Source organism: Procambarus clarkii, chromosome 70 (genome assembly GCF_040958095.1).
Source record: "Procambarus clarkii isolate CNS0578487 chromosome 70, FALCON_Pclarkii_2.0, whole genome shotgun sequence".
NCBI lineage: Eukaryota > Metazoa > Arthropoda > Malacostraca > Decapoda > Cambaridae > Procambarus > Procambarus clarkii.
In genome coordinates, this window is record NC_091219.1 from 17,029,760 (window position 1) to 17,044,182 (window position 14,423).

At 42.9% G+C, this 14,423-nt stretch overlaps 1 protein-coding gene across 14 annotated transcripts in view; it reads right to left on the minus strand.

The window, feature by feature from the left end:
- Window positions 1–14,423, minus strand: part of LOC123775282 (zinc finger and BTB domain-containing protein 14) — a 52,254-nt gene that overhangs the window by 28,321 nt on the left and 9,510 nt on the right. For 6 of the 14 annotated variants that reach the window (XM_045770285.2, XM_045770281.2, XM_069311599.1 and 3 more), the window contains exon 5: window positions 12,590–12,709. The exons of 3 other annotated variants lie outside the window; for them this stretch is intronic. In XM_045770285.2, coding sequence (XP_045626241.1) covers window positions 12,590–12,709 — 120 coding nt within the window. Of the gene's footprint in view, window positions 1–6,367; window positions 6,667–12,589; window positions 12,710–14,423 lie in introns of all 14 variants that reach the window. 5 more of the 14 variants (XM_045770287.2, XM_045770284.2, XM_069311601.1 and 2 more) reach the window with 2 other exon arrangements.

Below are 14,423 nucleotides of genomic sequence, written 5' to 3' on the forward strand. Positions count from 1 at the left end.
CGCAACACGCGAGCATAAGAGATATTAGCATAAGGCGGGAGCCGGCGAACCTGGCGCCTCGCCTCAGGAAAAGATAAACGCTCCCGGTGCTTCAAGTTGAGGACGGCTGCCTCAAGCTTGTAATGGACACACGCACGGGAGAAGGTAGGATGGGCCTCACCGCAGTTGAGGCAACGAGCCTGGGGAGAAGCGCACTCCGACTTAGAGTGACCTTCGCCACCACACAAAGGACAGAGAGAGACAGTCCCGGAGCAGCGGAGGGCACCATGCCCAAACCTCCAGCACTTGTTGCAGAGCCGAGGAGAAGGAATGTACTCCTGGACAGAGCACCTGGCACCAGCAAGAATGACAGAGGGTGGAAGGGTCCTACCATCAAAGGTAATCTTCACAACCCGGAGGGGTTGACGGCGACTACCACGAGGGGGACGAGTAAACGTGTCCACCTGGAGAATAGAATGGCCCTGGGCAGCGAGGATATGTCGAATATCGTCGTGGCAGTCGCGTAGGTCCCGAACACCGGTCGCAACATGGGGCGGGAGCAAAATAGTGCCAACACTGGCATTCAACTGAACGTTCTTCGAGACCCGAACGGGGGTCTCGCCAAGGCAGGATAAGGCAGCCAAGCGGGAAGCAGCATCCTGAGAAGGAGCAGCAACGACACGTGTACCGAGACGAGTGGGGTTGAAAGTAATGGAGGCATCCACGGAATCAATGAGATGTCGATGGAGGGAGAAATCGTCAGGAGGCGCAGAATCAAGAGGGAGGAGATCAAAATATTTGGCCCACGAAGCGGGACCAAACAAGGCTTGATAGGTAGCAGAACTGGAAGGAATCGAGCGAGGGCGGCCGTGACGAAGACGGCGGTGAGAACCCCCAGAGAGAGAGGGGTTAAAAGGCGCAGTAGTTACAACTAGAGAAGGAGCCACGCCAGGGGACGAGGTAGTCACCACTGGGGGCTTGGGGCTCGACCCAACCACAGAGGAGGGAGGGGAGCCAGAGGAAGGAGTCAGAGAGGCCAAAGGAGGAGCAAGGTCGGGGCCCAATGCAGCGGAGGCTACAGAGCCCGGTCTTCCAATACGGACCGACTCGGGGGCTTGGTCGCCCACCCCACGAGCCTGAGAAGGTAAACCAGAAGAAGCCGAAGCAGGGGTAATCATCTTGACGAAAGAAAGAATTCACTCACGAATGTGCCCCCACACCCACCATGGAGCCACAATTAGAGGCAGGACACCCAACAAGAAGCTATCGCCGATCTTGTCGGGGCCTCCTAGGGGTGCGTCGCGAGTATACGCCCCACAAACGCCACCTTAAGAAACCGACAGTCCGTCGAGATCGGGTTCAGTGACGAAGTGGGGATTGACAATAAAAGGTTCCCCTCGCTCTCGACGTCGGGTACTGCAGTTCTACGGGTGCATGAGTATGCCTCCTCAAGCACCCGGGCGTCAAAATAGAAGAAGTCCAAGGGAAGAACCAGAACGAGCAAAAGGTCGGTAGGAAACGGCAAGCAGATAGGAGAAGAGGGGGGAGAAAAACGAAACAGAAGGAAAAGGAAAAGATGCCCAGCAGAATTGGAGAGGACGGCAGCAGGAGCACAAGGCTAGAAAAGGACAGAGGACCGCTCCAAGGAGCATCACACTCCGGCAGCCGCCCACTAAGCCCCCACACGGCGACAACGAGCTGAGCGGGGAGGGGGTCCCTCCCTCAAATCATCCATCCATTCATTCCTCAATTCATCCTTCCATCCCTCTCTCAATCTTTCCATCAATCCATCTCCATCCTCTCCTTCCCTGACTCCCTCCCAGCCTCTGCCTGCCTGCCTGCTTGCCTCCCTCCCTCCCTGGCTCCCTCCCTGGCTCCCTCCCAAACTCTGCCTCCCTCCCAAGCTCTGCCTGCCTGCCTCCCTTCGTGCGTGTCTCCCTCCCAAGCTCTTGTCTGCCTGCCTGCCTACATCCATCACTGACACAATGAGTGCATTTGGAGCCAACATGGTGCACGGACATTCCTTGATTGTGCAGATATGTCCAACAAAGTCATGGAATGAACACTCCAGCCTCTTGACAAATCAAAATATAGTGTTAAATTTAAAGTTGCAGTAATTTTAGTGTACAATAGTTTTCATAAACTGTATTGTAGTACTCAACATACAGCAGAACTACTCAACACAGTGTTAACGGCATAATACACTACAGTACGTATTTACTGTACAGCATTTACAACTCCACGAGACTTCAAGATGGACGTAACTCCAACAATAAGGTAAATAACAAATGTAACACAGAATTTGTTAGTAGAGCAATAATATATAGGTACAGTATATAATATGATAATGCAGTTTTATTATGTACAAGAAAAAAAAAGACACTGACGCAAACGCCTCCTAAAGGTCACCTCTTGCAACAAATCCAACGAACTGGGGTTGGTCCCATATAGTACGTTGAATTGAGGTTGAACTGTAATGGGAAATGAATTAATCCATTCCAGACTACCCAAAAACCTCACTTCAAACTAAATTTTATACCTAATTCAACTAAATCTACACTACAAAACTATGTTCAAGTTATTACTTACCATTGCTGATGAATGCTGTAGGCGTATGGAAGATGGTGAGGAGGGGGAAGGAGAGGAATTACTGTTTGGAAGGGGAGTCCCCTTCCATTATAACATCAGGCAGTGAGGACCTCTCAGGGGTGCATTCTCTGGCACGTTTTGCCTGCATACCACTAGGTCCTGGTTGTGGCTCACTGTTCGATGTTCTCAACATATCTGTCCATGGAAGCTTGTTTTTCCCTTCTGCACAAGAAGTCTCTGTAGTGAGGCATCACATTGTCATTGAAAAGAATAATGCAACGGTCTACTACATCTTTCTCTGGGTGAGTCTTTTCAATAAAAGCTTGCATTTCTTCCCACATTTGACACCACTTCTTAATGTCTGCAGAAAGGACATTCGCTACTGTCTCATCCTCCTCCACTGGAGAAACATCCTCAGCTGGGCCTTCTTGCTGTTCCTTTTGAAGAGCTTGGAGTTCTTCGATGGTCAGTTCTTCGTTGTCTTCTTCCACCAACTCCTCCACATCATCACCATCCAATTCCAAGCCCATTTGCCGGCCCAGAGTAACAATTTCCTCATCAATAGGCGCATCATTTACAGGCTCAAACCCCTCAAAGTCTAGTTCTGTCACACATTCAGGCCACAATTTTCTCCAGCCAGAGATCAGGATTCTTTGAATCACTTGTTGCCAGGCTTTGTCAACGAGTTTTAAAGAACTACAAATATTAAAATGGTGTTTCCAGAACTCTTTGAGGGCGAGGTTTGTGGCTTCAGTCACTTCAAAACATTTCCGGAAAAAGTGCCCTTTCATAAAGTTTCTTAAAATTTGCTATGATTTTCTGGTCCATATCCTGAATTAGAGGAATGGTGTTAGGAGGAAGGAACTTTACTGTGAGAAATTTATTGTATCTGTGCAACAATTCATCTTCCAAGCCTGGAGGATGAGCAGGAGCATTGTCGAGGAGAAGCAGGGCCTTGAGTGGCAAATGTTTCTCCTGCCAATATTTTTCTATTGCAGGGCACAAAACTTCCTTCACCCACTCAGAAAAAAAAATCCTAGTCACCCATGCCTTATTATTAGCCCTCCACATCACACACATTTGATTTTTCTGCACTTTATACTGTTTGAAAACCCTTGGATTTTCAGAATGATACACTAGCAAGGGTTTAATTTTCAAATCACCACTCGCATTTGAACACAGCACAAGCGTAAACCTATCTTTCATAGGCTTGTATTCGGGCAATGCTTTTTCCTAATTGGTAATGTATGTCCTCTTAGGCAATCTTTTCCAGAACAGTCCTGTTTCATCACAATTAAACACCTGTTGTGGTAGGTATCCCTCAGCCTCTGCAAACTCTTTAAATTATTCAATAAATTTCTCAGGGGCTGGTTTGTCTGAACTGGCAGCCTCCCCATGCCTCGCAACACTATGAATACCGCTTCTTTTTCTAAATTTCTCAAACCATCCCCTGCTTGCCTTAAAGTCTTTCTCTGCACTTGTTCCAGGGGTTTTCTTTACAAGGTCTTCGTGCAATGCTGCTATTATTAGAATCCTGGTCAGTTTTATCACAGTCAAGGGTCTTCTGTAATACTATCATCGCTAAATAATAGAAGTTACTTATATATTTTGACATTTTTAGGCGATGCTGTGGTCACAAGCTGAACAGCTATGCTGTGAGCTCATGCTGCATGTGCCAGCCTTGGTGGCTCGCTCAGTGCTGACACTTTTACACCCAGGAATGTTGGCCATGATTTTTTTCTAAGTGGTGTCTGCAAACTATCAATCGTGACTACACTATAGATGCCCCTATCCCACGTGGGGTGTTTAAATTAAAACACTAGACACTAAAACAGCTATTAATGTATTGCGCGGTTCCAGTTTTGTTACTCAAATCATCTATATATGTATTGCGCGGTCTAAGGGTTTCTAAGGGTTAAACAGGTTACAAGAATAAGAGAAGGGAATGTTCTGCCAATGCTAAATTTAATATTCACTAGGAAGGATGAAGATGTATTTGACATTCAGTACCTTCCTTTCCTTGAGAAAGAGCAACCTTCCTTTTTTCTCCTCCTTGGAAAAAAAGGAAGACAGGAAGACTGCTGACACAGATGAAAAATTTTCTGACAGAAAAATGAGGTTGATAATCAGAGGCAATGTATCAGATGGGAGAAATGTTACTATTGGAGTATCACGGGGATCAATTATAGCACCAGTAATGTTCATCATATCTATGAATGATCTACCTGAAGGAACACAGAATTATTTGAAGATTTTACTGATGATGCTAAGCTACTAGTGAAGATAAACTAAGATGAATGTCATGCCATTCAAGATGGACTGGACAAAATAAGTGCATGGACAACATTTGGCAGATGGAAGCATGTGAATAAGTGTCTTATGGAATGTGGAATAGTAGAAAATACGTCACACTCAACTTACAAATTATGTGAAAAGGCTTTCAAGAACTCTGATAAAGGGGTAGTTCTGGTTAGAAAACTATCTCCTGACAACCACATAAAGAACATTGTGCGAGGAGTCAATGTCTCACTTCTAATTTTAGACTCCCTTTTAAATATATGGATAGTGAAATATATAAGAAAATATTCACAAACTTTGTGAAACGAAACGGCAAGCTAGAAAAGGTGCAAAGACATGCAACTAAATGGCTTTCGGACATTTTGTTGGCCTTATGACATTAAATTCAAGGGGAACAAGCAAGCAGACGCTGCTAAAAGTTACTCACCAAAGAGCCCAAATGATTGGCCCTGCCACATAACTACTACAAAATATTTGAACCTTTCATCGGTAGTAAATTTTAAGAGCAGGGGGATAATTATAAAGAACTTGAAACAGTTAAGCTGTATAATAAAATATGAACAAGTTCAAACTCTGAATATTTCATGAGAAAAGACAAGCAGCCCACGTGCCAAATTCTGTGAAGTCCCACTTACGGTTAGTAAACCATTATGTAATGTCGCAACTATTTTGCCCCCGAGACTTAATGTTTCTTCTCAACGACCTCCAAATAATATAATTGCAAAGTTCTACAATTTGCTCAGTTAGATATCTTCTCAGGATATTAAGCTTCCCCAAAGTCAAGTACAGTACTGAATTTTGGCAAACTATGATCCACTCAAAAGCTAATGCAAGTACATTTTTTTTTATACATGCATAATACATGTATAATAGAAATTGTAAAATCTACATTTTCTACTTTTATATTTAGTATATAAACTTTTTTTAAACTTAAAGCATTCAGTTGTAATACTTGTGCTTTATTTAATTTCCTACACTAATGCACATTTAAATTAACTATACTGTACCTGTACTATGTTGTACATATATTTAAGAAAGGTATTGTTACAAAATAAATCCCAATGTCTTGCACAACAGTTAAAATTAAAACTAAATTGGGTTATCCTCAACGTGTTCAATAGAACTCTCAATACAGTCTGATAAATTGTATATGTGAAAAGACTTTATGTAAAAGGAAAATTGATTAAATTTAATCCACACTAGTAAAGGTTCCACATTTTCAATAACTAAAAGCTAAACAGCACTGAAGTGTCATACTGAATAAATTTAATAAGGTTACATCAAGGAAAAATGGTTATATATAGAGATAAGACACTTTCAGTTAAAATGGAAACTGATCTTCCATTGGAAGTGTAACTGGACTTATAGTGATCTTCAAAAATATATATTTAGTATTAATATTCAAAACAACAACCAAAGTTGAATATGAATTTTCACCAAGAGAAGTTTTTGAATGATTGTCAGTAATTCAAACCTCCAAGAGCATTATGGAAAACTGTACCTAGAAAAATTATTCTCTTCCAAAGTCTGATGGAGACGGGGACGACCTGCACGAGCGGAAGGGAGACTTGAAGAGTTGTCTTTTAGCTGTCCTTTCTTCATCATTCTAAGGTAACGTTTATGTATATTTCTCACTGTAGACTCGCTTAACTTCCTGTTCAGCTTGTGTGACAACTCTCTTGCAGCCTTTGAGGGACCCATCTCAGTGCAAGCCTTGGCAATTTGGAGACGCTCCTCCGGTGTCCACCGGTTGTAGCCTCCACGGCTTTTTGAGATCAGTGAACTTCCAAAGAGTTCCATCTGTTGGTTGATTGCTGCGATAAACTTGACTTCTTCAATACATTCAGGTGAATTTTTATCACAAAGTCCATGGGGATAAACTGTTTAAAATTTTCTTTAAACAATGCTTAATTTTTATTGCTTTTGGATGGGAGTTGGGTGTTCCCAAGTCAAACACTTGAGGGAGTTTAAGTTAAAAATTCCCTTGTCCTCCCTTAAAAAATTCTCTTCAATAATCACAACTTCCCTATCTCAGTTTTTATTTATTTTTGTTTTCAAATTATAACAGTTTGGTAAAATAAAAATAAAAAGACAGTGTTGAATGTAATGAAACACCTATTTCTGGGTGGCTCCCTGAAGCTAACTACCTATAGAGAAGGAAGAGCACATGGGAACTTTCTAGGGAGAAGGGAGAACCGCAGGAGTCATGATGAAAAAGATTCCGAGACAAGATAGACAACCGAAGGCCACACAAGGGTGCCAAGGTCTGGAAACATTCATCAAATACCAGGCTGCCAGCACTCTGGTCGAGCTTCAAAATTCCTGTGCTCAAATATCGACCCAGGACATGTTAACAAACACAGCTGTGAGAGAGGCAAAAATCCAAACATCATGAGCACAAGGGTAAACTGTAGGCTGGCTAGACTTAATAACACTGCAAACAACCCAAGAAACACCAAGGAACCTTGTAACAGCCTGGTAACAGAAAACCAAGGAAACAGAATCAACCAGCAAAGTATCTATTAAAGCAGAATCGGTGGCATGACGGTAGTGGCAGGGAGCAGCCACCAGACACAGAACATCATACACCCCTGGCAAAACCAATCAAGCGTCAGTGACAAAAGGATGCGTCCAGAAGCCAATCGACTCATTCTTCGCCAGAAAAGAAGGAGCTGGCTACAAGCGAACAAAGCACCCACCAGGGCCAAAGGTACAGAAACTAGACCTCCTGAGGAGAGCATGAAGCTCCCCAATCCAACAACAGGAGGCAAACAGACACCAAAAACAAAGCCTTGGAGAAAGAATCATGGACCAAAGGGGATACAGTAAAACGAGAAGAGTAAAGAAAGTAGAGAACATTGTACAAAGACCATGCAAAGCACAAGACAGCCTGTAAAACGGTGTAAGAGAGAGAGAGACCCTTGTGTAGGGAGAAATAGCAGTGTATTATGTAAGAGAGAGACCCTTGTGTAGGGAGAAATAGCAGTGTATTATGTAAGAGAGAGACCCTTGTGTAGGGAGAAATAGCAGTGTTAAATGTTGAAAAAACAGTCTGGAACTCTGACCCCTTTCAGATGCACAGAGCATCATCTCAACAGGAAAATGTAATCTCCTGAAAAAAAAACAATGTAAACAAAAGGGATAAAATGGTTAAGAAAAAGCAGATTTAATACAAGAAAATATAGAGAAACATCAGTGTTAAATGCAGAAAAACAGCTTGGAACATTATAAGACATATAAATGAAGTACAGTATTGGGAAATGTTTATGACATGTATAGAGAGGGGACATTATTGGAACCAGGCAGGCAGGGACATGTTCAAGCCCCAACTCCTGGTTCAACCTTGAAGCCGAGCGGACATCTGGACACCTCCTCCGCCTGGGAGCCGCCTATTCACGTCGTCTTTTTGCGTTTTGGCTTTGCTACTGCCGTTTGGCATCCCTTTTCAACGGTCCGATTGTACGACGTCTGGCGCTCATATCGCCTTGGGTCACAGGATTGTTGAGTTTTTTTTTGGCGTGTTCTGGCTGGTTCTCCCGGCGGGGTGACGGTGTTCGAGGGCGGGCTTGGCTGAGAGGTTCCTGGGGTTGGTGGGTCTTGGTGGGCTCCTGGTGTGCCCTCAGTCGTGGTGGGTGGCTGGCTTCTGCTCTGCCGGAGAACACTGGATGACTTTTGCGTTTAGGTTGGGTGCCGAGTTTTGGTTTTGCTACCTGGTGTTCTCTGTGTGGGGCGGGGCCGGTGCTTGTCACCCTGAGGGACTCCTGAGGCTCCCTAATCATCTGCCCGTTTGTGCGTTTATTTGCCGTAATAATATGCCGTTTGGCATATTAGTTTCTAGTGATTGGCGTCACTCATTTCGCGATTTGGCTTGGCATTTCACCTTTCCTGGCTTCGCGATTCATCCTTAACGGGTACGCCGGGGTGCATCCGATCCCACGATCGTCGTCGCCCCTAAAACAACAACAACAACAACATGTGCAAGCCCCTATCAGTCACTTGGGAGAGGGAGGCAGTGACAACCAGACCAGTGTTGTGGATGGTCTCCAACAAATACGATAAGTGCAGTATTATAGATGTTTATAGTGGTGCTTCCCCTTTTCTTTATGAGTTAGGGATAGGAATTTGTGGAAATAAGGATTTTTGGAACCCTGTGTGTAGGGAGAGTGGTATGTTGTTAATTCAGATGAATGTGCTCAGCTGTGTGTCACATGGGGAGATTATCCACATTTATTTTGTATATTCATTTGTAAACCCAGGCCCTTTATAGTGACCTATGAGGAGTGGAATAAAGCAATGACCTTAAGTCTTAGGTTATAGAGGGAGAAGGATCCTTCCCCCCCCCCCCTTTTTTTTGTCTGTATCAATCCTGTGGTGGATCCAAGTAACACCCCCCCCCCCCTCTGTTCTAAGAAGTGTGAGGAAATCTGGTATTTGTTAAATAAAATCCTTTTTGTAAAATTGTACCCCAAGGTGTATTTCTTGTCCCATGTAGCTAGAACTGGTGACCATTACTATATAGACCCCTGCACTTCCATTATTTATAAGAAGGTAAGAGTGGGTGTTGTTAGTGATACTTTAGGGTACAGCTTTCAATCTCGTACCTTACAATGGGGTCAAAGTAGTGTCAATGGCAAAGGCAAGCTGCAAAGGCTCTGCCAGCGCTGCAAAATACGAGTTGACAGAATTCAGCACGAGAATGCCAATCAAGAAAAGGCCAAGAAAGAAAGGATTCACCACACGCTCAGAAACTGAAGAACAATGACAAACGGACAGGAAGTGATGAAAGGAGTGCCATGAAGCTTCATACTGGCACCTAAAATTGGAATGCAGATGGGACACCTTCAAAGAAGCCACCTGTTCGCGGTAAATTATTATTAATTACATCTTTATTGACAAAATTAATTAAAAAAATTCCTAATCTGAGTAATTCAATTACAGTGGAACCTCAACTTACGAATGCCCCTACTTATGAATTTTTCGAGTTACCTCAATTTCGTCGGAAAATTTGACTCGACTTACGACTTTGTTGATACACGTATGAGTCAACGGAGCACATGGTTCCTGGTGGCATGGGTGACCCTGCTTCAGTTTGCCAGACTGCCCGCTTACTGACGATCGCAGTTGAATTCTTTGTAAAGAATTTCAGTTTTGTGCTTCTTTGTTTTTTGAGCATAAAAGTAATTATATATCATGCCATGCGTCCCAAGAAAGTCAGTGGTAAGGTTCAACCTAAGAAACTAGTTATGAGTAGAGGCAGTTCCTTCCTCATTAAGAAAATGCGTGAAGTATGGGAAAAACTGCACAGTTTGATTAAAAAAATTCACCCAGATAAAGCTGTAGCAGGCTGCTGCATTGACCTTTTTAATGACACTGTGTGATGTCTAATTACAGGCAAGTGTTAAAACGTAGGGAAAAACAAGTGTCTTTAGACATATTGTTAGTAAGACAAGTAAGGAGTGAGCCACAACCAGGTCCTAGTGGTATGCCTGCAAAATGTAGGAGAGAGTGTACCCAAGAGAAGTCATCACTGCCTGATGTTATAATGAAAGGGGACTTCCCTTCCAAACTCTAACACCTCTTTTCCTCCCTCATCCCCCCCCCCCCCCCATCATCATCATCATCCATATGCCAACAAGAGTCATCAATAACGGTACGCTATAACTTGTACATACTATAGTACAAAATATGTGTGAGCATTATCTATGAAATGTATTTTGAAGTTAATATTTTTGGAAGTGTGGAACGGATTAATTCAATTTACATTATTTCTTATGGGAAAATTTGATGTGTAATAACAGCCAAAACACTGTTTTATTGTTCAAAGCATACAAGTATAATGTGTGTGTGTAATTACCTAAGTGTAGTTACAAGATGAGAGCTACGCTCATGGTGTCCCGTCTTTTCAAACCTCTTTGTCATATAATGCTTTGAAACTACTAACGTTCTTGGCCTCCATCACCTTCTCACCTAACTTGTTCCAACCGTCTACCACTCTGTTTGCGAAAGTGAATTTTTTTATATTTCTTCGGCATCTGTGATTAGCTAGTTTAAATCTATGACCTCTTGTTCATGTTGTTCCAGGTCTCAAGAAATCTTCCCTATCGATTTTCATCGATTCCTGTTACTATTTTTGTACGTAGTGATAATGTCACCTCTTTTTCTTCTGTCTTCTAGTTTTGGCATATTTAATGCCTCTAACCTCTCCTCGTAGCTCTTGCCCTTCAGTTCTGGGAGCCACTTAGCAGCATGTCTTTGCACCTTTTCCAGTTTGTTGATGTGTTTCTTAAGATATGGGCACCACACAACCGCTGCATATTCTAGCTTTGGCCTAACAAAAGTCGTGAACAATTTCTTTAGTATATCGCCATCCATGTATTTAAAAGCAATTCTGAAGTTAGAAAGCGTGGCATAGGCTCCTCGCACAATATTCTTTATGTGATCCTCAGGTGATAGTATCTAGAACCCTCCCTAGATCTCTTTCTTTATCGGAATTCTTTAAAGGTTTCTCACATAATATATAGGTTGTGTGGGGTCTATGTTCTCCTATTCCACATTCCATAATATGGCATTTATTAACATTAAATTCCATTTGCCAAGTGGTGCTCAATATACTTATTTTGTCCAGGTCTTCTTGAAGGGCATGACAATCATCTAAGTTTCTTATCCTTCCTATTATCTTAGCATCATCAGCAAACATGTTCATATAATTCTGTATACCAACTGGAAGATCATTTATGTAGACAATGCTTGTTTGCCTGTTTCTTTTTGGGGAGTTCTATCCACTTGTTCGGCTTATGGTAGTAATTTTTACCAGAACAGGTGTTTGTTTTGGGACGCTTACCTTTCTGGGTGCCTGACCCGGTCGATGGCAGACACAAAATTCTTCTAACCACACGGGGGTGTCTATAGGCCAATGCTCCCCATGCCTCTATGAGGGGGGCCAGGTACTGGCTCATGGTCCATGGTAGGCCCACAGAACTCCATACACATAGCTGATGCCAAAGTCTGACATTAGTATATCAGCCTGAATAATCTCCGGGAAGCTGAAGGGGCTCCCCCCAGAAAAGAATTCTTGAAACCAACAACTTCACGAACAAGAGGACACAGATTCAAGCTAAGGAAACAAAGGTGCCAAAAAAAATATTAGAAAATGTACTTGTGCAAACAGAGTGGAAGAAGGTTGGAACAAGGAAAGTGAGAAGATGGTTGAGGCCAAAACCGTCAGTAGTTTCAAAGCATTATACGACAATGAGTCCCGGGAAAACGGGACACAGAGTGTAGCTCTCATCCTGTAACTGCACTTAAGTAATTACTGAAACAAAAAACAAAAAATAACCTTTGACTTAACTACTCGGCAAGGAAGGACATAAGCAGCTATGAATTACAAAAAACACACATACAACCAAAGTATGCCATCTTAAAGTGCAAGGCCCATCACACACCAGGAGTTCAGCTGAGCACAATATGCATGTCTTTCACATGCATAAACATGCAGTCCAATGACTCTCTTCCCCCCATCAACAGTCCCCATAGGGATGAACTTATATTATGCACTGCTCGAGGGCAAAATGACCTGAGAAGAACAGATAAATGCAAGCTAACAGCAGGGAAAGCATCCCTGGTGTCACTTTTACACTAGGGATGCCTAAAGGCATCACTTTTAGACTTCAATTTAACTACAATACTGAATATACTGAACAGTAAATCTGATTATAACACTAACCATCTGCTGTTCTTGTAAGGGTGCTCCCTGGTGAGTAATTAAAGATGCTGATTCAAGACCTCCAATGCTATTGAAGCCTTCCACTCCCGTCATTTCTCCAAGTGCACTTTCAGCCATCCACTAGTCAAGAAGATTGTTATTATAATTAGATTTATAAAAAACCAGCGTTGAATGTAATGAAATGTCATTTTCTGGGTGAGTCCCGGAGGCTCCCCGGAGCTTTCCCAGGCTGATATGCAAATGTCAGACTTTGGCATCAGTCATGTGTATGGAGTTCTTAGGCCTACCGGGGACCACAGCCAGAACCGGGCCCCCTCAGAGAGCCAAGGGGAGCAATGGCCTATAGAAACCCCTGTGTGGTAGGAAGCATTCATTGTCTGCCATCGACCAGAACAGGCACCCAGAAAGGTAAGCACCTCAAAACAAACCCCTATTCTGGTTAAAATTGCTACCATAAGCCGAACTAGTCGATAGAACTCCCCAACAGAAAACAAGCAAACTAGTGTGACGTCACACATCGCCACGCCGCTGTCTGCGCAGCTCCCCCCTCCCCGGGAGGGGGAAGGGGAAGCCCCAAACCCTCCACGCTGGCTACCCACACCTTAGTTCTTGAGGCTGGATGTCAAAAACGCGAAAAAAACGCCGACCGGAGGGAGGGAGGGATGCCGGAGAGCCTCCGGGACTCACTTTGAGCTTTGGGACCTTTGAGTCACGGGACCTTTGAGAGGTCTTGTCTTATTGACCAAGGTTTGCCATCCTCATCACTCTGTAATTTCCTGGCATTTCTAAGCACTTTCGTCATATGTTTCACTCCATTAATTGTCACCTGTAGGGGGCCGTTCTTGTCTTTCTCATATTTTCCTATTCTCCTAAAATTTCTGACTTTTCCTTTGAATTTAGGGCTTCTCCTGAACCTACTATTTTCTCTGTGATTTTCATCTCTTCTGCTTCACTGTCCACCCGAGATATTTTCTTTTCTAAACACCCGAAGATTATTATGGACTTATACTTCTGTCTGCAGTGTTTTGTACCAATTTACTGTTGGTACCCAGTTCTTTCCTAATTGGTTGCCTAATTTCTGCTTCTTGTTGGTCATTTCTGGTGTTGACTTCCAAACACACTTCCTTAATCATTTCTCTCTCTTTTACAACTTGCGCATATATCTCTTTTATTTCTTCTTTATACTTACCCAGTTCTTTACTAACCTCCTCTGAGTTGTCAATGAAGTTTCTCCTTGCATATCCTAACCTAACTCTGTTAGCCCTCAGGGTCCCTTGGATTTATACACAATGAGTATTTTTTTGTTTATTTCTTCAAATTCACCACTCTTCACTTTCCATGCCTCATTATCTTTCACTAATTTCTTGATGTATGCCTCCTGTAGCCTTACCTTATCAGTCAAGCTGGTAATTTTCTTACTTTCCTGGAAAATACTTACTTTTAAATTGCAAAACTCGATCTTGAGACCTTCATTCTCTTATTCCAATTTAATTACCTTTTCTTCATAATTCTTTACCATGTCCTCAATAATCACTAATCTGCCAAGAAAACCACCTTTCATTAGATCTGGTGCCAGAAATCTAATGTGATAGGTTCCTGCTGCTTCTCAAGTGCCTGCACTTTGAGAACAATGATAATGAAGACAGACACGACAGACTGTGGAAAGTGCGGATGATATTTAGTGAATTGATAGGAAAGTTCCTTGACTATTTTGTAATAGTACAGAATGTCGTGATTGATGAATCGCTATTTCTCCTCAATGGACGACTGGTGTTCAAACAATGCATACCATCAAAGTGGCACAGGTTTGGACTTAAGTTTATGTTATGTGACT